The following is a 26355-nucleotide window of genomic DNA, read 5'->3' as shown; positions in this document are numbered from 1 at the left end:
ACCAATCCCCCAATAAGCCCAAATATGCCCCAGACCATTGTTAGCACCGGTAGTGCATCTAAAATCCTTCCCTACAACACCGAACTCCTTACAAAGCCTGTTATAGGCTGGAACGTCGTATTTGTTATCTCTAGGATAAAACGCAGCATCTCCCGGTAATGCAGTAACGCCCATCTCATGTAGTATTCTCCTAACCGTGAAGTGAAAATGAAACATAAATATTGAATTCTTCATCAAGTTTGCGCTTACCCCACAGCCGCTAGTGGCACACCAAACTGCAAAGTTTAGTTGCTGCGGCCAATAACGCATGTTAGGACCACTTAACCATTCATGAGATTCCTTAGCGGTGGTATGAACAATGGGTACGTTTTTGAAGATATCTCGCACCTTTAACGGAAAGGAATGCTTGTTAGAGATCCGCATGTTCAGCGTTAGGTCCAAGCTTGGGTGTTTATCAAATGAAACTGCGGGTATCGGATAAGTACTGGTACCCAGCAATAATTCCTTTGACCAACCTTGCACGGGCTTATGTTCAACATATGTTGGCTTAGGCTTATGTTCAACATAACCAGAATTCTTCAGTTGATCGTCTATCTGATTAACCAGCGTAGGTTTCAAATCCTCATTACTGTACATTCTGGAGCCGTTATAGTAAATACCATCGGGCCTTCTTTCGAACTTACTAGCATCCGCGTGCGGAAACATCTTCCTGAAGGCCCTCCAATTCCAGTAATCCCTATTGTCGTGATGTGGCTGCTCCTGTATATCATTCCCAAAAGCGTCGTACATTAGTATATATAATGGATGTTATACCATCAGCGCCTCCACTCTATCCTGATTTACCTACAAAACCCAATGAATTGAATGCCGAGAACTTCCGCTTGAATAAGGCAAATCTAATCCTCGCTTACTTAGAGGGTCAAACGAAGCACTATGAGGAGGTCAGGAAAAAGTATGCTAGAGCCCGAAGCATATTACATAAAATCGCGATAACTTCCGGCTCCATGTCCGTGGCGTTAACAGGCTCTGGCGTTGCTACTTCGCTTACTGGACCGGGAATAATCGTTGGAGTTCCTTTGGCTAGCGTCGGCGCCGTCTGCGGTATTATTTCGGCTGTTACAACAGGCGTTATGAAACAGTTGTCAAGCAAAATATCCAAGCATGACACGACAATAGCTCTGTCAAGGGCTAAAGTAAATACGATCATTGACCTTGTCTCAAAGGCTTTGCGTGACAGAAAGATAGACAACGCAGAATTCTCGCTTATCTTAGCTGAAGAAGACAAATACGAGAAACTAAAGTCGGACATAAGGAATAAAAAAACCATCGTGAAAGATCTTTCCGAGGAATCTCGCAAAAAGATCTACCAAGAAGCGAAAGAAGAGCTTCAAAGAAAGCTTGCTCAGTAAACATCTGCTTTGAAAAGAGCGTGACAGGATTTCGTTTACATATCGAACGACAGTCTGGAAATTACGCGTAATCTTATGGCATAAGATTTATACCATAATACACGGCATGACCTTATTTAGTAAATTATTACGCGTAATATAAATTATTTAGCGAATTATTACGCGTAATATAAATTATTTGCATGACCTTATTTGGCGAATTATTACGCGTAATTTCTCATCTTATGCCATAAGATTCACTATCTTCTTGGAATCCATCCTAAGAGGGGGTGGTTGGGGTCGATTTCGTGAAATATTTCGTAGATTACGTCAGGGTAATAAGGAATATCCTTATCCAGCCGACAAAACATCCACTCGGCTTTTGTCATATCAGAAACCTCGGGAATAGACTTACCGGTAATTTCAGACAAAAGATAGGGAATAGCTTTGTAATATTTCCCTAGTTTTAATTTTTTCAATGTCTTCCGTAGACTTTGTGGGGTTGGCTCTTCTAAATGGTCTATGATTTTCTTCTTTACTTCGTTGTCTAAATATACCGGTCGATAACCTTGGATATGACTCATCCAGTCCCTGAAGTATTTTATTCTTTTGTATGGCGTCTTCTTAGGACCTCCGTTGGAATAATATTGTTCCCTGGTAGCACAAGGCACGGCATTACGAATATTTTTACCGCACTCGTAACACTGTGCTGACGTGTCGTCTTCTATTTGCATTTTCTTACCACAACAAATATACTTATTTGGTTTAGTAGGTACAAACTTGGGTTTCAAGCACTTTACACAGAAATCATAAACAAACTCTTTACATTCTTCGCACTCCATATATAGACTAACATATTTGCGCTGTTGCCCCCAACCACACTTGGAGTGGGTTGTTTCCGTAGGTGGATTTTTGACACGGGTCTTGCCCGTGTTGAGATTGCGCTGGAACCCCCATTCCCTATACTACTCCAGGAAAGAAACGACGTGCCCCCTAAAAACAGTACATCGTTGGAGCGCCCATGGAAAGGATTGCAATGGATATCCTAGGACCCTTGCCGGTCACACAAAGAGGTAATCGGTACATTTTGTTTATCTCTGATTATTTTACTAAATGGACTGAAAGCTATGCTATACCTGACCAAGCAGCAACTACAGTCGCCGAAAAGGTAGTATCTGAATTTGTGTGTAGATTTGGAGTACCAAGACAAATACACAGCGATCAAGGGACCAACTTCGAGTCCAAAGGTATGTGCGAAATTTGTAAACTTTTGGACATTGAAAAGACAAGAACTACCGCATCACATCCTCAATCTGACGGGCAGGTGGAGAGATTTAATAGCACCTTAATCGAGATGCTTCGCGGCAAACTACAACAAGATCAAAAAGACTGGGATTTCTAACTTCCTATGTGCATGATGGCATACCGCTCAGCGGTACATGACAGTACAAGCTACACTCCAAATCAACTGATGCTAGGTCGCGAAGTGGAAGTATCCCTAGATGTAATCACAGAGAAAACTCCAGATGCATCACCAATACCTGGTGAGTACGCAGAGGCACTTAGGAGAAGATTAGCTGAATCGTTCGACAATGTACAACAACAATGTAATTTTGCGCACTGAGACAGTGCTTCTTAGAGAGGGGAGTTGTGTAGCGACTGACGTACCCCTCCGCTAGTGGGGGACAAAATGTAACATAGAGCACGAGGCTAGTGTGTGTGCGAGTGCGTCGACTGGTTTTGTGTATGTTGAGTATGATAAGAGAATAAAAGAGAAAGGCACAACGTTACAGTACTTTATGCTGGATCACGATTTAAGCGCCAACAAACTTATCTAGAAAGGAAGAAAATAACACTACAAAACAAACAGATAACAAGAACAACAATGAATGCAGTAGAAAAATAAAAACTTGAATGAATAAAGCGAACTAAAGGAATTGAATAGAGAAGGAGAATAAATTGAAAAAAAATCTACAGCACCCGTTATTCCCAGGAGGTCACCCATCCAAGTACTATGGTGGCCCTACCGAGTTTCACTTCGGTGATCGGACGAGAACCGGTTTTTTCTCGGTGGTTTGGCCGTGGACAGAAGAAATTGCACAACTTACGGTACGTTATGCAGGATCACGATTTAAGCGCCAACAAACTTTTCTAGAAAGGAAGAAAACAACACTACAAAACAAACAGAAAACAAGAGCAACAACAAATGGAGTAAAAATATAAAAACTTGAACGAATAAAGTGAAGTAAAGCAATTGAATAGAGAAGGGAAATTAATTGAAAAAAAAAGTCTACAGAACCCGTTATTCCCAGGTGGTCACCCATCCAAGTACTATGCTGGCCCTACTGAGTTTCACTTCGGTGATCGGACGAGAACCGGCTTTCTCTCGGTTGTATGGCCGCGGACAGAAGAAATTGCACAACTTAAGGTAGTTTTTACTGGGTCACGATTTCAGGCCCAACTAACCATTCAAAGAAGGAAGAAAATAACACTACAACACAGACATAAAACAAGAACACCATTGAATTGAGTAGAAAGAAAAAAGTTGAACAAATAAAGTGAACTGAAGCAATTGAAATAATAAGGGGAATAAAATGGGGAAAAAATTTCTACAGCACCAGTTATTCCCAGGTGGTCACCCCTCCAAGTACTCTACTGGCCCTACCGAGTTTCAACTCGGTGATCGGACGAGAACCGGTTTTTGTCGCTGGTATGAACGTAGACGGGAGTAATTGCACAACTTAGTTAAGGTACTTTATGCTGGATAACGATTTCAGCGCCAACAAATTTTTCAAGGAAGGAAGAAAAATAAAAAGTGAATAGAATAAAGTGAAATAAAGCATTTGAAAAAGAAGGGGAAAAAAGTAAAAAAAAGGTCTATGAGGGTTTTCTCCATGTTGTCCGGTTATTTTCCTTTCGTGAAAATCAACATGTGAGTTGAGCGTTGTGTGCTTAAAATATTAAATGATAATAAAGCGGTAAAACGACTAGACACTTAAGAGCGGCTGTCAGTAAAAACCAGACAAATTCGAAATTTCGTGGCAACAGTCAAAAAATCGATTTTGTTCATACTTTGAAGTTAGATACCCTATCATATAACATTAACCCCTGTGCACTTAGTTTTGCAAAATTCTTTTTTGTGCGGGAGAAATTTGAATTTTTATGCAGGTAGGCAAATATGCTAATTTGACGACTCTGAAATTGAGATAAATCACCGATCTCGTGTATGAAATACAATCAATACTTGACCTTTCTAACCTAATAAACTTCAAATATGGTATCTCTATATGCCTCACAATGATTTTCAGACATGTAGCTGTAGCGATGAATTTCTGGAAGAATTATTTGCAAGACACAGTTTTCTTGAGCTTAAAAGTACCCTCGAAACAAGTGAGAATTTTACCATGGCCGATACAACGGAAAAGCGAGATTTTCAATGTATGTGATGTCAAGATGATATTGTTTAAGATTGTGAAAAAAAATTCTTAGGTAAATGTGTTTTTAAGCTTCTACGATCGATCAAATATGCCTAAATACGTTGTTTCAGAAAGGATCGTTTTTGCATAAATTAGCAAGTAAATGACTGCCAAAATTAAAATAATATTTTAAAAATCTTTTATGAGCCGTTTGAGACATCAATACTAAGCAAATTTGAGGGATTTTTCTGAAGAAAGAGCAGCATTTACTCCCTACCGCTTCAGAAATCATGAATTCTAGGTGTAGTGACGGCCATCTCCACAAAACCGCGAAAGCGTTGTGTGACCACCGGCGGCCATAACCATTGGGGATGAAGAGTTCTCCTCAAAAACCTTATCTTTTTTACCGGCCCAGGCACTTGAGGACTAAACTTAAATTTCGAAGCCCCTTAAACTATGCTTTCTTTCAAAACAACATCCCCCTCTTGTATGCATAACAAATTTATGTAATATAGGAATGCAAACTTTGCTCTTCCCACGAACGCATCAAAAATAATAGATCGGCTCTTGTTATTGTACGCCCTCGTATTGTGCACGTGTGTGACCACCTGAGGTAACATTTGTCTAGTTTCAAAGGCGGATCCAGGATATTTTTGAGGGGGGTCCAAAAAGTACATTCAATCAGTGACGTTATTTTTGAGGTCATACATACCGCTATATTTGTTGTAAACTTATAAACCTACATAAGAGTCATGACTTTCAATAGAAAATTATCTTTAATATATCGTATGTTAAAAAAGGGGAAACAACGAGTCGTAAAGGAGGGTCCGCAGCCCTGGACCCCTCTGTTGGATCCGCCCTCGAGTTACGCGAGTGATTTCGGTATCGGTAAGTTATCACATGAATCCCACTCAATATATACTCGCGTCATATATATTGTATTAGTATAGGAAATCGCACGATCTCGAGAAAGGCAAGTGCAATTAAAGAACTTTCAAAACATCACGAGTATCTATTAATTCCAAATTGTACGATCGTGCGATTTTTTGTTTATAGTTCACTCAACAAAATTTCAGTAAAAAATGCGAAGCGACGCCGTTCATCTTTGTGTATTTGGCGGCCGATTTTCAGTCCATCGCGCAACTTAAATGCATAAAAAAGATTAGTTCTTATTAGTATTTACGGCTTTCTTTTCTTTTTGCCGCGGTTGACATTGTTTTGGCCGTGTTTCCATAGCGACTTAAGGTGGCTCGACCCCCTCACGCTTGACCGCTACCTTCCACTTTTGGAACGCTAGTGCATAAACGTCTATCCGATTGCAAATCTTTTTTGCACATAAGTCACATAAAGATTGAATTAATGTTTGATGCAGTTTTTTATGAGATCGGACGTCATAACACGTGATTATGATGAAATATTTGATTTCGTTTAGAAAATAAATTTAGCCTTGCAGAACGTTCAACACTAAAATGCTTCGTACCACATAATTATATACTAGATGCCTCCATTTGTGGGGATTTTTGGAAAAATCTATCTAGCTAATTATGAGATATTTGAGATTATTTAAATATAGTGCATAATCTACTTCAAAACTAAACAATGGATTTCATACGCCCGAAATTAATATTTCAGAGCTATATATTCACAAAAGTCATTGCTCATTTAGTTTTACTCTGTATCTAGTTTTAAAAGGAACATTTTGAAGGTAATCGACTTATGCGATTTTGTGAAAACGTATAGTGCAGAAGACGGGGTAAACATTTGATGCGCACTTTTCATCGCAGTTTTCTAGTCAATCTTACTAGATCTTCCATTATTCTAAAATTCGCTGATCATTTCTCTCAAAATTACGTCAGGATACAAATTTGAACTTAAACTAATATTACACAAAATTGCAAGACTATTGAACTCGTTTAAAGCGATCTAAAGCGAACGAGAAATACAGAAAACATTTTCCCTTTCCCAACGATTTGATGCTCTGGGAATTCTATTGTTTGCTAATGATCATAACACCAAATTCTTTCGCACCATGCACGGTCTCATCTCGCTTGGCTGCTTTTCGATTTACTCCCGAAGTATCACACTGACAAAGTACATCATGACAAACGTCCCACGTTTGAATAAAAAAACAACTATTTGTTACCAAACTTCGGGGGTAAATCGGAAAGCAGCCAAGCGAGATGAGACCGTGCATGGTGCGAAAGAATTTGGTGTTATGTTCATTAGCAAACAATAGAATTCCCAGAGCATCAAATCGTTGGGAAAGGGAAAATGTTTTCTGTATTTCTCGTTCGCTTTAGATCGCTTTAAACGAGTTCAATAGTCTTGCAATTTTGTGTAATATTAGTTTAAGTTCAAATTTGTATCCTGACGTAATTTTGAGAGAAATGATCAGCGAATTTTAGAATAATGGAAGATCTAGTAAGATTGACTAGAAAACTGCGATGAAAAGTGCGCATCAAATGTTTACCCCGTCTTCTGCACTATACGTTTTCACAAAATCGCATAAGTCGATTACCTTCAAAATGTTCCTTTTAAAACTAGATACAGAGTAAAACTAAATGAGCAATGACTTTTGTGAATATATAGCTCTGAAATATTAATTTCGGGCGTATGAAATCCATTGTTTAGTTTTGAAGTAGATTATGCACTATATTTAAATAATCTCAAATATCTCATAATTAGCTAGATAGATTTTTTCAAAAATCCCCACAAATGGAGGCATCTAGTATATAATTATGTGGTACGAAGCATTTTATGGTTGAACGCTCTGCAAGGCTAAATTTATTTTCTAAACGAAAACAAATATTTCATCATAATCACGTGTTATGACGTCCGATCTCACTAAAAATTGCATCAAATATTAATTCAATCTTTATGTGACTTATGTGCAAAAAAGATTTGCAATCGGATAAAAGACGTTTATGCACTAGCGTTCCAAAAGTGGAAGGTAGCGGTCAAGCGTGAGGGGGTCGAGCCACCTTAATTCGGTACTTCTACGGAGTACAATTAACGCTATAATTGTACTCCTCTCGACCAATCAGAGTCGCGTAATTTTTTTTTTTTTTTTTTGAGTGTACTACAATTTCAGGAAACAAAAACTAATAATGTCGGTATAAATATTTTTTTCTTATAAAACGGCTTTAGTTGAAATGGTTCTTTTTCTTGTGAAAAGATGTGTGCGGTCAAGTGGCGTCAATGTAGGATTGTTTTCTTTTCTTATCCTTTTTGCTGGTGTCCACGTGTTGCTCGCATCTCTCGTAACATGGGTTTCGATAATTTTTTCATCGTGTTCTGCATCGCAAGTTCCCACAGATTATAAACATACAAGAATATGGGGTGCTGTATCAATAGGGCATTCTGTACTTCCTTGTTCATTTTGTCCAGAGACTTTTCGGGAAGCTTGTCGTCTTGTGTATCTATTTCGGCGGGGACGACCTTTTTCTTTGGCAATCGTGAAAAAAAACCTTATACCACTTGTTTAGATGTGAGGAACCCATCAGGACAAAAGGAACAAAAAAACAAAAAACAAAAAAAAAAAAAACAAAACAAAAACAAAAAAAAACGGACACCATCAGAATTCTTGGCCTTCCTCAAGGACTTTGAGGAAGGCCTAAAATGCTTTCAGTTCGACCCCGTTGAGCTGCGCCACTGCTGTACTTGCGGTGGTGATGATCGAACCGAGCTAGTGCTTAGAGGGTCCTGAAGGGGTAAAATGAGTGCTGGTATTATCCTTTTTTGGGGCTGCGAAAATAGGATATCATGCACTGGGAATCATAAACAAAAAACAAACAAACAAACAAACAAACAAACAAACAAAAAACAAAAAAAAACAACAAAAAATCAAAAATGGGAGTAGAATTAAGATCTGGGCAAAACATACTCGGGCTAAGAATACAGGGATTTGAACTGGGATTTGGATAAACGTTGGGCTTGGAAATGGGATTAGGAACCCCCTTCAGGACCCTCCATTTATCATAGGAATACGCAGAGTTAATAGAGTCCCCTCTATTAACTCTGGAATACGTCATCAGAGCCTTGCATAGATTTGAACGGCCAGGAGCTGCTAACACGAACGTTATACTTTTAGATCTAAAACATTAGGAGAAAGACATGGACAAATGTAGTTAATAACGGGAAATAAAAGTACTATTTTCGGTATTTACTTGGATACATTTTTTTAAAAAGAACTCACATGCACACACAGTATTTATTATCCCGCCGCCTGTGGTCACGCAACGCTTTCGCGGTTTTGTGGAGATGGCCGTCACTACACCTAGAATTCATGATTTCTGAAGCGGTAGGGAGTAAATGCTGCTCTTTCTTCAGAAAAATCCCTCAAATTTGCTTAGTATTGATGTCTCAAACGGCTCATAAAAGATTTTAAAAATATTATTTTAATTTTGGCAGTCATTTACTTGCTAATTTATGCAAAAACGATCCTTTCTGAAACAACGTATTTAGGCATATTTGATCGATCGTAGAAGCTTAAAAACACATTTACCTAAGAATTTTTTTTCACAATCTTAAACAATATCATCTTGACATCACATACATTGAAAATCTCGCTTTTCCGTTGTATCGGCCATGGTAAAATTCTCACTTGTTTCGAGGGTACTTTTAAGCTCAAGAAAACTGTGTCTTGCAAATAATTCTTCCAGAAATTCATCGCTACAGCTACATGTCTGAAAATCATTGTGAGGCATATAGAGATACCATATTTGAAGTTTATTAGGTTAGAAAGGTCAAGTATTGATTGTATTTCATACACGAGATCGGTGATTCATCTCAATTTCAGAGTCGTCAAATTAGCATATTTGCCTACCTGCATAAAAATTCAAATTTCTCCCGCACAAAAAAGAATTTTGCAAAACTAAGTGCACAGGGGTTAATGTTATATGATAGGGTATCTAACTTCAAAGTATGAACAAAATCGATTTTTTGACTGTTGCCACCTTATGTCTGATTTTTGCTGACAGCCGCTCTTAAAAATTACCAAGAAATTACTTAGTTTTTAAAATTAGCTCTGTTTCTCATAAGAATAGGGATAAAAATTGCTGTATGATTGTTTTATTGCATTGGGAAAAGGATATCTTGAATTGTTTGTTGGAAATATTTTATTTTCACTGGGAAAAGGGTTACAAAGTTACACTAAGTTACAATTAACCGTAAATTTATCCTCTCCCCTCCCCCGTGGTGTTGGTTTTTCTTGATATGTAAACGAGGCGGTCACGTGGAATCAGCCATGTTCAGTGGAGCAGTCGACGAGTGTGAAATTTTCTGACTAAAAATTCTTCTTTTATCTAACCAATTATGGATCTTTACGGCCTCATACAACATCCTAAAGGTAAATTAACTTTTCTTAGACATGTATTGTTTAATTTTTTTTATCTTAAGCGATATTTAAGAGTTGAATTGAACGTAAAGAGTTCGGTTGCTCGTCGCCATGTTTTGGCGGGATTCATTCTCAACAATTTAGCTTCAAGTTGAACGATTTATTGCTTGAAAAAACTTAAATCTCCTGAGTTATTTGTGCTTTAATGCTTCATTAGAGATTTTGCGAAGTTTGCCGGTTATTTGTCTATATTTTGTACGAAGTATTGAATTTTACGGCCTCATCAAACGGACTGTTTCATTTAGAGAAATCCAAGGTAAAAACTGCAAAATAATGATTGTTCTAAGCTCAGCGATCGATGATATTCTTTCGAACACCTTAAAGTATTATTCTCCAAAGTCTAATACAAGAGACAACATGTGTAATGAAGTAACGCGCTTGAACTTAACATACTTGTGGTCTAAGCTCAATACATCACTAAGGTCATCATCATCACTTCAGGCTTTCAAAAAAGGTATTAGGAAGCTGGATCTGACCGAGCTGACAAATAAATTTTAGTATATTATGTTCATATTATATTTATATTTATATAGTCATATTTCATTCCGATAGTAACGTTACATTATATTCAGATAGTTATAAATTATAATTATTTATAGTCATATAGTATTTTATATTTTATTTATTTATTTATATTTATTTATTTAATTTTATATATATATACATATATATATATATAATTTATTCAATTATTTGCTTAATCATTTATTTATCTATTTCTCTATTTTTTTTTTTTTTTGTCTTCCCGATTAGTAGGGCACTTGTGCCCGGCTAGAAGATTAGAGACATTAATAAAGTTATTATTATTATTATTATAACTCTTCTGAATAAAATTATTTTGAACCATAACTACATTTCATAGTTTTTTCCGTTGAATTTTGCCCTATATATGATAAATGGGCAATCGTATGGTTCCTCGTACAATTAATCCTTAATTTTATTCGCCGCCATGCGATTACCTATACTAATTTTTAGTCATCATTGGCCCATTCAAAGCAAAATAGATTGTTTTATTGAATAACAATCAAATAAAATTGTTCAAGTTACTTTACTTTGAAACAAATATGTAAAAAATAACACCAAAACCAACAATTGTTTACATTAAGGAATGCAATTCTAATGGAGTTTTATGTATCACTTTTGATTCTTCATAGCTTGTTGTTGATGGCATCTTAAAATTCACTCTACGTGATTGTCCTGGAGAAAGGGTAAGCACCACATTTTTTAATCTTCTTGATTTTTGAGCAATGCATGTGATGATATTCAAGACAAGAGAGAACTAGATAGCCTGCAGATTGAAGTTAATGTTGTTTGCACAAAGATTGAGAGATAATCCTATTACCATTCAGGTATGTCCTTGTTCCCCACTTTTGTCATTGCTTGCATGCACATTACTTTTCTAGTGTATACAATATAAGGTGTCCGATTAAATTAAGGTTTAATATGTACATCATAATATATGCATACATACATACATACGACCCTCAAAGATCCACGCTTTTGCTTTGGTCTTTGTTGGAAACTTGTACTGTTATCACTCCCAATCGGTAGACAGGGTCCTTAGTATATGTCTCAAGCTTGAGCTTTGTCCTTCTCAAGGGCAATTCCTTGAATTTGGCATCATATATTTCCTTGGTGATTACCGAGACAGCAGACCCGGTATCAAGCTCTATTTTCAGTGGTGTTCCTGCTACGTCCACATTTGCATACAGAGTTTCATATAACGTCTTCTAGCTTTTTGGTTCTGAAAATCATTGCCTGTGCACCCTTCCTGCAAGATCCCTGGTTACGCCACTGAAAAGCTATTTTAGCTCCTATAAAGTGCTTATATATTTGGGAAAAAATCCTATATTTTCCTATATTTAGAACTTGCACAGCCTATATTTAAATTTGTCTAAAAAGTGGCTGGGATGCCTGGATTTTGAAGGATTTTGAATATCTCTTGTAAGGTCTTCTCATTCCGTTTTTGTGGAGCAATTAAATTCCAAAGCAGTCCGTAGGCATTGGCTCCCATTTCAGACCGTAAACATACTACCTTACTCATTTCTGGAATTCTATTTACACTCTCGTACTGCTCAAAGAACTCAAAATACGCTTTCCAGCTCTCGATTTTGGTGTTAAAGGCATCCATTCTCCTAATGAGTCCAAAAGGTTGTACATGGGCTTACATACTCAATGCCCACAGTCAACCCAGTGGTCACATGATATCTCATAGCCAAAACGTATTGAAGGTTTCTTATTAGCATTATCTTGCCTTAATAATAATAATAAATATGTTTTTATATAGCGCATTATAGACTCTCAATGCGCTTTACAAATACCACCACAAAGTGTCAAGTGAAAAAAAATAGATTAAAGTTACAAATTGAACAAAAATGTCTTTAGTTTTCTCTTGAATATTTCCAAAGACTGTGATGTTTTTATATCTGGTGGTAAACGGTTCCATAGTCTGGGCGCTGCTACAGCAAAGCTACGCGCACCATATGACTTAGTGCAATATGGAGGTTGTTTTAGAATTACTCCTTGTGTGGCACTCCTTGGCTCACGAGTAGGTTGGTGTATTTTGAGAATATATAGGATGGAGCGATACCGTTTACAGCTTTGTATGTGACCGTTAAAAGCTTGAATTCAATTCTTTTGGCAACGTTCAACCAATGAAGACGATTGAATATAGGTGTTATGTGTTGAAATTTCTTTGCTCTGATGGTAAGTTGCATTTAATATACGTTGCAATTTGTCAAGTTGCTTCATCGGAATACCAAAAAGGAGGCTATTACAGAAATCAATTTTGGAGCACACAAAAGCATGAACTAGTTTTTCAGTGGTAGTTTGATCTAGATAGTTCCTGATTTTTCCAAGGTTACGTAGTGAAAGATAGGACGATTTACATACATCATTAATTTGCTTAGTCATGACCAGATGTTTGTCCAACATGATACCCAGATTGCATGATACCATGATTGCCTTGCTGTTGGAATCGTGCTATAATTAGGCTCATGTAGGAAACCACTTCTGATGCTGGCACTAAACAAAAGAAAATAATTCTTGTGCATGTACATAGTAGCATAACAGCTGGTAAGATTTCTTACCTTGCAATTCAACTTTTCTTTCAGCATCCCTCATTTTTTTTTTCTAGGGCTGGGCATCTACTACAGGTAGTCTCAGCTTCAACCTCCTCTAGCAACTCCATGAATGTCTGTTTACTGGACATGAAAATTGGTACTGGTGTGGTACATACATGAACTTTATTTAAACACGATTTAAAAATTAAAGCTATGAAGCTTGTGGGGTTGTGCAAACGTATAAAACAAATACAATATGTAAAAAATTATACAATTAAATTCTGATTCCAAAGAGTATTTTTTTTATCCCACCTATGCTCTGATTCAATGAGTAACTAAACATAATAATATAGATATAAATCCATCATACTGTATACCCTACAAAATATATAAATCTTGTCTAAAATTACTAGTTTGGATTGATGTTATCTAAAAACGAAATCCTTAAAAGTTTCTGTTTTAACTAATTTACTTTTCAGCAAGTTATAACTACTAAGTAATTAAACATACAGGACTTCTGACAGGATGCAGAAAAAAAAATTGAAATTATGCGGGATTTTTTTCAGGATTATGAGGAGAAAATGGCAAATTATGCGGAATAGGATGCGGGATGACGTCACAATCAAAAAAAGTTCTGAATTTTTTTTACAGGATTATACACGTTTTAAAAAAAATTTTACTTAATTACTTAACTCCAAACTTTGTTTAACTAGAGTTTCACGCAATTATTTACAGTTTTACCTTGATTTTGCTTCTTTATTTGACACTGGCCTTGTTTATCCCTTATATCCTTGTTTTTAATCCACACGTGTAATCGTCATGTTTTCCCCACTACACGCAATTCTTCTCGATATGCTTCTCTCCAAAACATTGCTTTGAATGTTTTTTTTTGCGAAATCTTAAATTTATGATCTGTTTTTGAAGCTCAACAAAAAATCTCAACGTCATTTACCACCTCACCTCACCTTGCACAACAATCGTTTGCATATTCATAGTTAATAGATTATCTATAATGTACGCCTTATAGGAAATTAACTTGCTCCACAAAATCAAAAATCCTTAAATAGCATAATTTAAGTCGTGTTAATTTCTTCAATTTTATCTCTGATGTATTTGCTTTTGAAATATATTATAAAAACTGAACATCACAGTGCCAGTTAAGCTAACTTTAGGCTAAAATATACTTGTTTACGATGGTAACGATTAACGATCGTAATCAGTTTCTAGACATCAAGACTCCGCATTTGCCTAATTGTCTCGGGGTGCTAAATGTGGCTCTGGTGAAAGAAAATAGAAGGGTTAAGACTTTTCTATTTCTCCTTAACCACAGATACACTTGGTCTACTTCATGCAGCTGTGGAAATGTAAATGGCCCAGAGCCAACAATTGTCATGTAATTTAATTTAATCCAATTTATCCATTTTGAGCTGTTTTAGAAGTCGCTAGATCTCAAATGTTTATGAGAGAAATATTATTTTATGCGCGAAAATCTTGTCTGTAAATACATGTATTTTACCAGAACTCTCATTTGCTATCTATGTCTGCTATTGTTTGCCTTCTAGCCAATCAGAGAGTACATTTTATTTAAGGCTAGTTACCAGGCTCTTTCAAGGTTTTTAACTAAGAACGCCTTGTTTCTCTTCATTACACGATGGCATATAATTCAATATACAGTTTTAAACACTGTTTATTGCTTGAAATTTGGTAAGTAAACTATAAAAAATTCGTAATTTCATCAAAACAAGAAAACATTTTAATACATTTCTTTTTGATTATTAAGTTTTCTTTAGATTTTTGACGAATTATGCGGGATTTTGCCGGATTATGCAGAAATTGTTTGATTGTGTGGAAAAAGGTGAATTATGCGGGTCAGCACCTGTGCATCCTGTCAGAAGCCCTGAACATAATATAAAAATAAAAATATCAGATACCCTTCGAGGCATATTAAATATAAATATAGTCCTCTTGCAGCGATAATAAGCTCGACAAGAGCGTGAAAAATGAGCCAGAAATGGCAGTTTATTTTCAGGCTCAGAGCGATAAATTGTCAGGCTATAAAACTATGGTTGTGTTATGGCTCGATTATCGCTGGCTTTATTTGGCTTGTAAATTGATCTTGTGACATATCATCTCGTGAAACATAGCATATAATAAGTACAAGAGCCATTGTTGTATATATGCATTACAGAACAGAAGATATGTGAACTAATCGCTACAGTTCATGACGCTAATGCTGTTCATTTTTCGGCATTGCTTTGGATCAGCCGATCTTCACTCTAGCATATGACACTTGCTGGGTAAAACATTCATGAATTTTTTTGTGTGTGGAGGTAATTCTTTGTTGTGCTTTAAGCAGAAGGCTGTGACAAAATCTTCAAGAAAAATAGAAAAATGTCACTATATATCACTATAAGACTTACTTTTATACTTTCTTTCGCGATCAACTTTGATAATACGCTGTCGATCCGCTTTGTGTTTCAATGTGTTGTGAAATTTAACAATTTTTTGTACGCTTACTGTCAGGATTTGACTTATTTAAATGTCGGCTTTAAATTATTAAATGCATTTCAATGCATTAAAATCAAGTCAAGCCAAGTTATCACCTCTTGCTGGGTCAGGGAAAAATCACCTAGAGTTTCTGGTAAACAAAGTTCTTCATCGCCCTTGGACCTTTCAGTAGATTCCCAGGAGATGTTTGGGTAATTGAAATCTCCACCAATAATGATGTTCTGATAGCGATCACGAACTTGTGAAAGAAAAGAGTTAAATGAACTCGACCAGGTGTTGCCTGAATTTGGGGGTCTGTAGCAACAACAGGCGAATAGCTTGAGATTAGACCAGGTTGTTAATTTGGCCACACATATCTCAATATCGGTCGGTATATCAATTTGGCGAACTGAGATAAAGGAACTTGTTTTAATGGCAAGGAAGACCCCGCCACCGTGTGAGTCCCTTCCTTTCCTTATGATAGTATAATTGGCAGGAAGTATTTGGCAGTTCAGGTTGTCCTTGGGAAACCATGTTTCAGTGACCAAAGCGATATCAGCTTCCTCCGTATACACTAACTCTTGAAATCTCGTGATATTACGTACCAGAGAGCCATTGGATTTATGTAAGCTCTTCAAGCATTTGACAGAAGACAATTCATTGTAGATCTCGTGAATACAGACTGTATGTGATTGTTTGGACCCATGTAAACTTATTTGCTTGAGGTTTAAGTAACTTCGTTGATCAGAGGGGTACAGGGATATAGACTTTTTTAAATGACGAAATTCCTCAAAGAACTCTAAGTTGAAAACAATCAAGTTGAAATGCTAGACTACTTGCAATCATGGTTTGTTGCTTTTGCATATAACTGTCTATGAAGCGTATGAGAGGATTCGAACCCTTGACTAGAAGATTTGCACCAAACTGACTCATGAACATTGGTGCATGCTGTATGGTCATGTGATGATAATCCCCACTTCCAAGTTCAGGTCCAAATAAGTGCCTCAATATAGCCTAATTTGTTTTCGATTATTATCATTTAGTTATTACTGTTAATTATTAATGTTATATCTGAACCTGAGTATTTCCCACTATTTTACCTTACATACAGTTTGATGCGCAGTTCAAAACTATGGAATTACCTTAATTGTAAACAAGTCAATAATACTACGGACCTTGGTGATATAGGACTGCATTCTTAACAAGCAGTCACTCATGGTCATCCTTTGTATTGCATCTTCACTCTTACCGGTTGCCAGGTAATAGTAAACTTATGGAGAGAAGATGGGCATACCAGGCCCACCTTGTAGGATGCTGTGCATGATAATTACACCGCACTAAATTCCATCATTCCTGATGCTACTACTTGAGAGTTGTAAATTGGACATTTGTATTTGTCTCCACTGAAAAACGTGCATGCGATCAACTGTAATAGCTGGGTAAAAAACTGCCTCATGACTCCCCCAGTATCTGCAGCTGGCTGGTTTTGATATCTTATCTTCAATCTCTTCCTGGGGTCAAACTCTGAACCTTTATAAAATGTTAATGCATCATTTAGCAAATCTTCTTCATCAACTGTCAGTTTTTCTTTCTCAGTGCTCATCTTCTTGCCTAGCTTACTCAGCAAGGTTTGCAAAGTTGGCACAGATTCCTTAGGGAGGAAAACTGGTTTCTCTAGTTCTGTGTCATTATCATCCTCATAGTCATGATCAGTGTTATCTGATACATTGAGCATACTACTGGCTAATGCTAAAGCTGTTCTGGCAACTGTTCCATGTACAGTCAAGGCAGTTTGTAATTCATCGATACTGTAATCTGGAAACATCTCTTGCAGCTGTTCAAGCTGCTCGATATTTGTTAAGACAGTTGATGAACTAGGAGCAGGTTCTGCAGTGATTGAAGTTTTAAATGGCCCAGGATGAGAATCAATTACAATTGGCCATTTTAGTGTTCCAGGGCAGGGGAGGATACTAAGAAAATACTTTAAAGATGACCTTTTTGTTTATGACTTGCAATTATTGGTCTAACTAGAACTGTTGTATTTTTGAAATCAATTTTAGAAAAGTGAAACACGAATTTTGGAAATAACGCCAGACGTTTCTATCCTGCGCTGTTAATATGGTTAGCTCTTCCTGCCGAGGAAGAGGCTGAGGGCGAGGCTGAGGCTGAGGGCGAAATGCTGAGCAAACCAGTGAACAACAAAATATTCCGCCGCTTGATGCATTGCTCAACGAAATGCGTTCTGCTGGGTAGGTCACGTTTGACTTCGCTCTTCTCTATTCTTTAATTTATACTCTTATAATGTAAAGTTATTGTCGCTTCATAGATAAGATGGACGATTTTTTGCCGAGGATTTAAAAGACAGCACAGAAGCAAGAGCAAAGAGAGGAAAGACGCCTAGACGAAATCGCTATATCCAGTACTACTTTTGGTCTCACGCACTGCTGGTAAATATCATGGCTAAATAGATTCCATATCACCTGTGGAAGATCAATAATTCTAATGGCTCTATTTGATTTGACTCAGAGAAAAGAAATAGGTCCACTGGATTGCCATTACGGATTCCCTCCTGTAGTACTAAACTATATAAGAAGTTTGGTACCCGGCGACATCGTTGGCGAAATCAGACCAGTAATTATTCATGCAAGTGTTTGACCTTTTTACCTACAATTATCGTATGATGGTTTTAGCGAGCACGAATAAAAAAGTCTTGAACTAGGGCATGTATTTGCAGCTTATTTATTACATCTGTGTACGGCCTTACTGCCAACCGGGATCACCGTACTGACTAGAGACAGGAATTGATGATTTGCAAATTCTTATTCTACAAATAATGACCGGTCCCTAATAATTTTTTAATATCCAAGTCAAACATTTTTTTCTTATTATTCTTTTGTACAGGACGCCTACCAAGTTTCAATAGAAGAATTCTGTGAAGTGAATGATATCCTAGAAATAGAATAACAATCTAAATAGTATTTTTTCGTATTCATAAAATTGTTCCAGTTTTTATCCATTCTATTTATTATCGCCAACTTATATCATCATAAGTCATTTTCTTTTACTCAGTGGCGTCTTTTATCATTCATATTCACCTAATTGTAAATGATTTGTTAAGAAACTTCCCTTTGGTGATACATGTACTTCGCCTCAGGCTGATATATCTCGTATCCACCGAGGTAACGGTATACGACCTTTATATAAATTACGCAAACATTATAAGTGGAAAATTAGTTATATATTTTACATATTTGAAGTTGAAGATTTGAAGATTAATTATAAAACCACCTAAATCCAGTATTTCTAACCAGAAAATAGTGTCATTAAATTTAAAAAAATGTAACACTGTGCTAATAAATATTTTATATAATTCATATAAGGAAAACAATATCAGGAAAACAACTATTTATACTTTCATGTATATATTCAGATTTGAAGTTGTATACATTATTAACATTTTTTCTAATAAATTATCAAAAACATGACCTTGTAATAGTTCATTTGTTTGTTTTCTTCTTTTTTCTTGGAGGTTCAGAAGATTCACCATGGAAGGAGCCAGACTTATATTGGATTCCTTCCTGGTGCACGAAGGCATCTTGTGCTGCTACCTTCTTTGCTCGTTTCTTTTTTCGCTTAATTCTGGTTTTCTCCTCGGTCTTGTAATTACAGTTTCGCACTCGCTCGTGGCCAATTTCTTTCCATGAACTATTCATATCTGAGTTCAGTGGTACTTCTGACTTTGCTATAGGTACTTTCAAAGCCATTATTATATTGGAGTGCACCAAGACTTACAGCAGTGCTAATTTCTTGTGGAGAGTTGTATTGCTCTTTAGGAGCCATACTCCATATTATGTGGTGAAGACTTTCATTGGTATTCTGGGTGAGACACTTCTCACAGCCAGCTTAAAGATGTTCATCACTAAGCTGATCAAAAATAGGCTGTAATACCTGAACAATGGCTTGGCTGAATGGGTTTTTCACTGGCTTATGTGTGCGTTGCTTAGTTGCCTGCACCAGGAAGTTTTACCCACTGGACAGTCATCGTGCATAGGATTATCTGGTGTGCTGCTATAGTGCTTCAAGATTGCTTGAGTCGCCTTTGCCATTGCCTTGGCATCACCTTTATTATCCCTGATAGCACGGCCATAAAAGTTTTGTATGGCATCTATTCTCTTTTTGGTTAGCCTTCCTCTTCCAGACAGCCCCTTACCATCACTTAATTTTCTACTTGAAAAGGGTGAGAAAAGAAAAATAAATGAACATTGTTCTCAACTCCATAGGAGGGTTCTGTCAAAGGCAGATCCAGGGTGATGCAAAGGGGAACTGTAACCCCCCAATCTTTAGTAACTTTCTTTGTTTTATTTGATCAAAATAATTCAGGTCATTGAACTGTTTTTCACTTTTTTTATCAATCAAGCATTCCCCCACCCCTAAATCTTTGTTGGAATATAAACTTATAAGCCTTATAAACTTATAAGCCTTACAAGGGTTGGACAAAACCACAAAACGTTTGAGCAAAGCCATAAGAAGAGAAAAAATCGTGCACAACGAAAGTGGCAGAAGAAATGTTAATACAAGAGGAAGAAAAAATTCCTGCACAGCCACTAAGGAGGAAAAGATAGTAATACCCCATCGACTCTTGTTATATTGAGAATAAGGTAAGCTTACATTGTCTTTGTAAGACCAATGTTGACTGTTTACTTACCGAAGCACTTCTGTCGTGGTTCAATTTACATTTTGGCTCGTGCCAGAAACCGTTCGAAGTACTCTTCCCTGGTTATGGAACCTGTTTGTTGCTTTTCTTCTAGTACCTTGCAAACAGAGCAACTGCTGCTGAGGTGAATTACGTCCACAACCTTCCCACTGTTGACATCGATGGCCGCCACGACTCCGTCTGTTGCTGACCATCCTCTGCTACTCCAAGAGCAATCTAGGGAGACACCAATGTCAACTACAGTGTTCCGTAGCCCTTCGTCGTCAAGATGGCCAAGACGGTTCTTTTTTAACTCTTTTTGCATAGCTTTGGACTCCCACGCTGCTTTTTTGAGTTCTTCTTCGAGGACACTATTGGCTGTTCCTTCCAAAACGGAAGCTCGATTTATGTCGTAAAGTTGGCCAGTCTTCTTTGAAGTGTAGAATTGGGTAGGATTTTTGTTGGATATACAACTGTCATCGAGACATCTCACTACCCAAGCTGTATTCTCTTTTGCTTACAAGGCATCTACCAACGCTGATATCCCACGAAAGAATTAAAAACAAAACTGAAGAAATCTAGTAGAAGTAATTAATCTTGATAAATAGCTAAACTCTGTAAATATGATATAATTTGTTTGATCGTTCACTTAGTTGCGTCCTCGTGTACAGCTCGATATGTTTTCACTGCTACGGCTTGACAATGCTCGTGACGTCAAACTTACTTGGATCAATCGACTTCCAGTGAATAGATAAATGACAGTTCCTGTCAACAGCACAACACCTACTGGTAACTTCTAAAAATGCATACCGCCCTTTTTGGATGTTTCTCATCCACATCTTTCAAAGGCCAAAGTACGCAAGCTCATTTTCGTTATAAACAAGCAAACAAAATAAATAAATAAGCAAAATTCATTCATTATTGATTCGTGCAGATAATGGAATGCTGAGATAAAATACCTTTGAAAAGCAGCTGGTGAAAAAAACAAAGTAGGGAAATCAATTAATCGATCAATCAACCAACCAAGAAGCAAGCTAGCAAATAATAATCGCCCCATGTAAGGGAATCCGGACCTACGGTGGATTCCTGATTCCAAGCACATAGGATGCCCGTTTTTTAGCATCCTGCTTATCCCTTTGCAGTTGGACAACCTTTTGTGTCAGTTCCTTATTCCCTAGCAGCGAATTCTTCGTAAATTTTAGGTTACTCCACTTTTGCTTTCGATTTGAAAAGCTTTTTTTCAAATTAGTGCACTCACTGCACTTACCCTCGACCACCAACAACTTACATTTTCGAGACATGAAATGACGAATGCCATTTACACATACAAGTCGACATAAAGGATCGTCTTGGTTTCGGACAACATTTATGTTACTCTCGGTTTCTTCAACACCATGGCAAACGTTACATTTAGAAAGATATCCTAGTAAAAACAACAGATTTCCTAAGGCAAATTGATTTCCTTTTTGAATAGAACCATACGCTGTTTTCATTTTGAATGCGAGGGCAAAGGGATTAATTTACAGTTGAAGTGCAAGTTCGTTTCCATTGAAGTAAACTCCATATAATCTTGTAAAAAATAGAAGTGGAGGGTTTTCAGTCTTTTCACACAGCAACCAACCGTTGTAAACGGCGCCTGTTTGCATTTCCTTCCATTCCTCACTAGAATCTGGTTTTGATTTACGTTTTCCAATATTTATGAATATTGTGATTCTTTTGCCATTCCTCTCAAGCTTAAATGACTTTGCATCGCCCGCGACGTTCCTGACGAGTGAGTCATTATTTTTTTTTATCAAGTTCGAAATTCAGGTTTTATTTCTCTCTCCTAAAGTCTTCCATTACTTCGTCCAAACTTAGCGTAATTCTTAAGCTATGCACGTACTTGGTATTGAACCTATGCGTAAATTGAATTATGAGAATGCTTGTCAGTTTTTTAAGGAAATTTTGTTTCAATCATGAATAATAATTACCGAATATGACTTACCAAAATATCCTTTCGTGTTGTGTGGAAAACCGCTTCGCTCTTTGCTCCATATTCTTAATTAGTTATTCTTACATCTGTTGTTTTGTATTCGAAAAGTTTAAATTCATATACTATGGATTTTTAAATTTTAAACTTCTTTGGTCCCTGTCTAAGATTGACTGAAATTCTTTTCCGTTGGAGCGAAAGCGCAAATTCTCCTCTCCCCGGTAGACAGCGTAATCGATGCGGCTGATTGGCTGATTCAAACTAGGCTGCATATTTCGAATTTCTTCCGTCTCGAGTGAGTCCTCTATCCTTTTACTGTGGCGAAAAAGGTCGAAAATCCAGACTTTTCAGATAGAAAGAATTTGTCTATGAGCGTGAAACTCTGCTGAGGTATAGCTTAGGATCTCTTCAATCGTGCCGTGGTATTTTTTTTGTGTGAGATTTTTCTTGAATTTGAATTCTGATGGGCTAGATCGAGTGGCGGTTGAGTTTTGTTGCCTGCCTTCACCCTTTCTTCCCCGTTCACACACACACATAGCTCACGCCAAACGCCTAAAAACTGGCCTTAAAACACATCGGACGAAGAAAAGTTCATGAAGTGAATGACTAAACTTTATTTTGACGACATTTAATTCTTAGAAAGTTTTCAGAAGATATATTTTTGAGAAGCTGAAATCACTCGATAATGCAAAATTTTATTAACGGGCGAACGCCACAAGGGTTAGGGTTAGGGTTAGGGTTTAGAGTTAGGGTTAGGGAGCCCACACATCCGAAACCACAAATACTTCGGATAGTAAGCCTGTGATTGAAGTTTTAAGAATTGTAAATGGTGGCTAATAAAGCAACCTTATGGTATTGTCACAAAATCTATACCCTATCTATACCCTATGAAAGTCACATCCAATTCTTGTTTAGGAATTCTTTGTTGGTTACTGCCAAACCAGCATATTTATAAATACATATATTAAAGTTATTCAGCTAGCCAGTTCTCCACACTTTTTGCACATTTTGATGTCTTTAAAGACCCTTTACATGGCTGGCCATTTATGTTTTTTTTACATATTCTCTCATTTTTCTTGGAATCAAATGGGACAGTTGTCAAGGTGGCTTGGTGCTCCCTCCACTTCATTCTGGCATTGTCCATGTTGTTTCTTACTGTTGAGAACTGGCGGTCTATGGCAGTCATGTCTTTGTGTAGTGATTTGGCGTGTTAGCACACAAAAGTGGGCGTGGTAGAGACATGCATTTTTAATGACCTTTCACAGTTCGATGAGACCCGTAGTATTATTAAGGCAATGTTGATGGTTTCCCTATGTTACAGTCAAAAGAACTTATCACCTTGGCCATAACGTTTATCAGTTTCAGACCATTTTTTATTCCCTTGATAAGAGGTTTCTTTGTTTCTCATAATGCTCGAGATGATTAATATGAATAAAGAATCGAACAATGTCACCCCTGTATATCACCTCCTTCTCAAAGGAGGTGGCCTTCACAGACAAATATCCCAGATACAGAGGTTGCCGCTCCCAATCATTCCCACCAACTAACAAGAGCTAAGGAACACAGAAGCTCGCATCACTTATAACACCCTATGTATTTTCCCTGACAATATATATACCTTCATCATCTTCAATAATAGTGGTGGAGTCATCCGCTTCTCATTGTGGCTCCTACTTTCCTTGAAAAATACCTGGAATGAAAAGAAATAAATGGGAAGTAACTAGGTTTAACTTACAATTTACCTTAATTTCAAAGTCTTAAATCTTGTACCACTCTGTGGAGCCTGACACTGTTTAAACCTTAGAAATTAAGCCTAAAAGTACCATATTTTGTTTTATAACGAGGACGAGGACAAGGAGTTTAATTGATTCCGTTATGGGTATATTCCGTTCCGGTATATGGTAAATTTCAGTTAAGCATGAAAATTATGTTCTCTTTATATAACGTTCAAAAATGTCTTTAACTTGATTGATATCCTTGTCACTTGTGTGATTAAGAACATTGCTTTTCGAAAATTACTGACGATATGAAAATATTAATGTTAGCGGAAAAAAATTTTTTTGCACATTTTGATGTCTTTAAAGGCCCTTTACATGGCTGGCCATTTATGTTTTTTTTAAACATATTCTCTCATTTTTCTTGGAATCAAATGGGACAGTTGTCAAGGTGGCTTGGTGCTCCCTCCATTAGGATACCTTCCTAATGCAAAACACCAGGATTCAATTTCTTCAAATTTATTACTTGAAGAATTTTCGAAGTGTGTACTTCCGCACATTGGCGAAAAACACTCTTTCAAAAACTTTTCATTGAAGAGAAACTGAGGCAGTGGAAATGCTTCAAAACAGAAAGAAAGATTGCCAGTTCACTGGATTTTTTAAAATCAAAAAATACGGCTGCAATTGAAGATCGTTTAAAGCCCAACTACATTCTAAAGCCAAACGACAGCCACGTACTTCACCAAGTTAGTGAAAAGCTGGAACGATGCTAGTCTGTATGAAGTAAATGGGAGGACGCTAAAAAAGGCATGGAAGAAGGTGTATCATGATGGTAATCTCAAATGGATTGGAAAGCTCAATGAATTACAAACGGAAATGTCGGAGCTGATAGTCAGGGTCAATGAGATTAAAGCAAAAAAAAAAGCTTTTGATTTGCTGGCAATGTATTGTTCTAAATATTGTTTATCCCAAAAGAACTGATTCTTTACAGTTGGAATGACAGTGCAGGATAAAAAACCTCTTGGTGCTGGCTCCCCATCCACTCTGCCAATTCAGCAGCAGCCCTCCAAGCATTTCGCTCCATTTTCTCAGCTTCAAGTTCCTCGTATTCTTGAAGTGTCAGAGCTTCTATTTCATTCTCTGTCTTTCCTTCGAATCTCTTATGGTACTCCCAATCCAGTGTCTCTCCAGTTGCTAATGCCTCTCCAATTGCTGCATTGGTACGTTCTGCCTCATTTTGTCCACTGTCTCCTCTTGATCTATGGATGCGTACCAGTTGGTCTAGCTCATGAATGAGAATTCTTTCAACTAATCGATATTGTACAGCACCGTTATTGCACCCAACAGCTGGTCGTGCATCAGTGAGCTCTAGGACTCTTGGTTTTACAGTTGGTAATTTAATTTTGTTGAATTTATTCAGAATATCTTCACATTCTTTAACAACAGCTTGATACTCCATCCAAAGCTGTTGTCCAGTATTGGTGCTTGCACTTAAAATTTTTAAGTGAGATATTATTGTAGACAGTTGGCTTTCGACGTTAGCAGATAGCCTTAATTCTTCCGTTGTCATTTTTAAGGGATTTGCCATTTCTGCTGCTCTTTCAAGATATCCTACAGTATGAAGCAATCGTTCTTTCTCATATGTTCTGTAACGACAGTCCTGATTGGTAGTTACTGCCATTACATCTTCTTGAGTGGTAGTCAAGGCAAAGTGCTTTATCTTATCTTTAATTCTTGCCCAATAACCCCGAAACTCAATTGAGAAAGGAGTCGGGTCTGGCACTTCATAAAGATCTGGCCTTTGCGATCGCAATTCCATGTCCTCTGATGCCCACACGCTTCCACTGCTTCCAACCTGAGCCTTTGGTCTCATGAAAACCGAGCTCTCATCTTCACTCATGACAAAAGTTAGTTTCTTGTCAACACTCGTGGGCTCTTTCGTAAAGATACGATGTGTTGACGGAGTGACATATACTTCTTTATTCACCCAGTCATACTTTGGTAACTTTCGAGCTAAGTTATCATCAGATGGCTGGAATATACCACCACTTCTAACATCTCTCAATCCAACTGATGTACCTGGTGGGACATATGGTTTGTCATCAATACTTTTAATGAAAGCATATTTTCTTTCTTCATCATCAAGACAAAGACTTTCTATAGCATTTCTTACATGTGCGCGCTGATGGTGAGTGAGTTCATTCTCACTGTCCTCAGTTTTTGGCGTTTT

General features: G+C 37.2%; 1 protein-coding gene and 3 pseudogenes across 1 annotated transcript; 1 reads left to right on the top strand and 3 right to left on the bottom strand.

Annotated features, from left to right (window-relative positions):
* Nucleotides 1-3356: 3356 nt before the first annotated feature.
* Nucleotides 3357-3475, bottom strand: LOC116287689 (5S ribosomal RNA; annotated as a pseudogene).
* A 200-nt stretch (nt 3476-3675) lies between these two features.
* Nucleotides 3676-3794, bottom strand: LOC116287690 (5S ribosomal RNA; annotated as a pseudogene).
* A 200-nt stretch (nt 3795-3994) lies between these two features.
* LOC148908499 (5S ribosomal RNA) lies at nt 3995-4112 on the bottom strand (annotated as a pseudogene).
* A 13812-nt stretch (nt 4113-17924) lies between these two features.
* LOC148908498 (uncharacterized) lies at nt 17925-19096 on the top strand. Its single transcript, XM_089035897.1, has 4 exons — nt 17925-17997; nt 18080-18195; nt 18275-18391; nt 18650-19096. Exons 1-4 carry the CDS (start codon nt 17925-17927, stop codon nt 18710-18712), a joined length of 369 nt encoding a protein of 122 aa, XP_088892023.1. The 3' UTR covers nt 18713-19096.
* The last annotated feature ends 7259 nt before the right edge of the window (nt 19097-26355 follow it).

Source organism: Actinia tenebrosa, unplaced genomic scaffold, assembly GCF_029948245.1.
Source record: "Actinia tenebrosa isolate PJP-AT-01 unplaced genomic scaffold, QUT_ActTen_1.0 PGA_scaffold3__52_contigs__length_22856419, whole genome shotgun sequence".
Classification (NCBI taxonomy): Eukaryota; Metazoa; Cnidaria; class Anthozoa; order Actiniaria; family Actiniidae; genus Actinia; species Actinia tenebrosa.
This window is presented reverse-complemented; position numbering and strand designations above follow the sequence as displayed.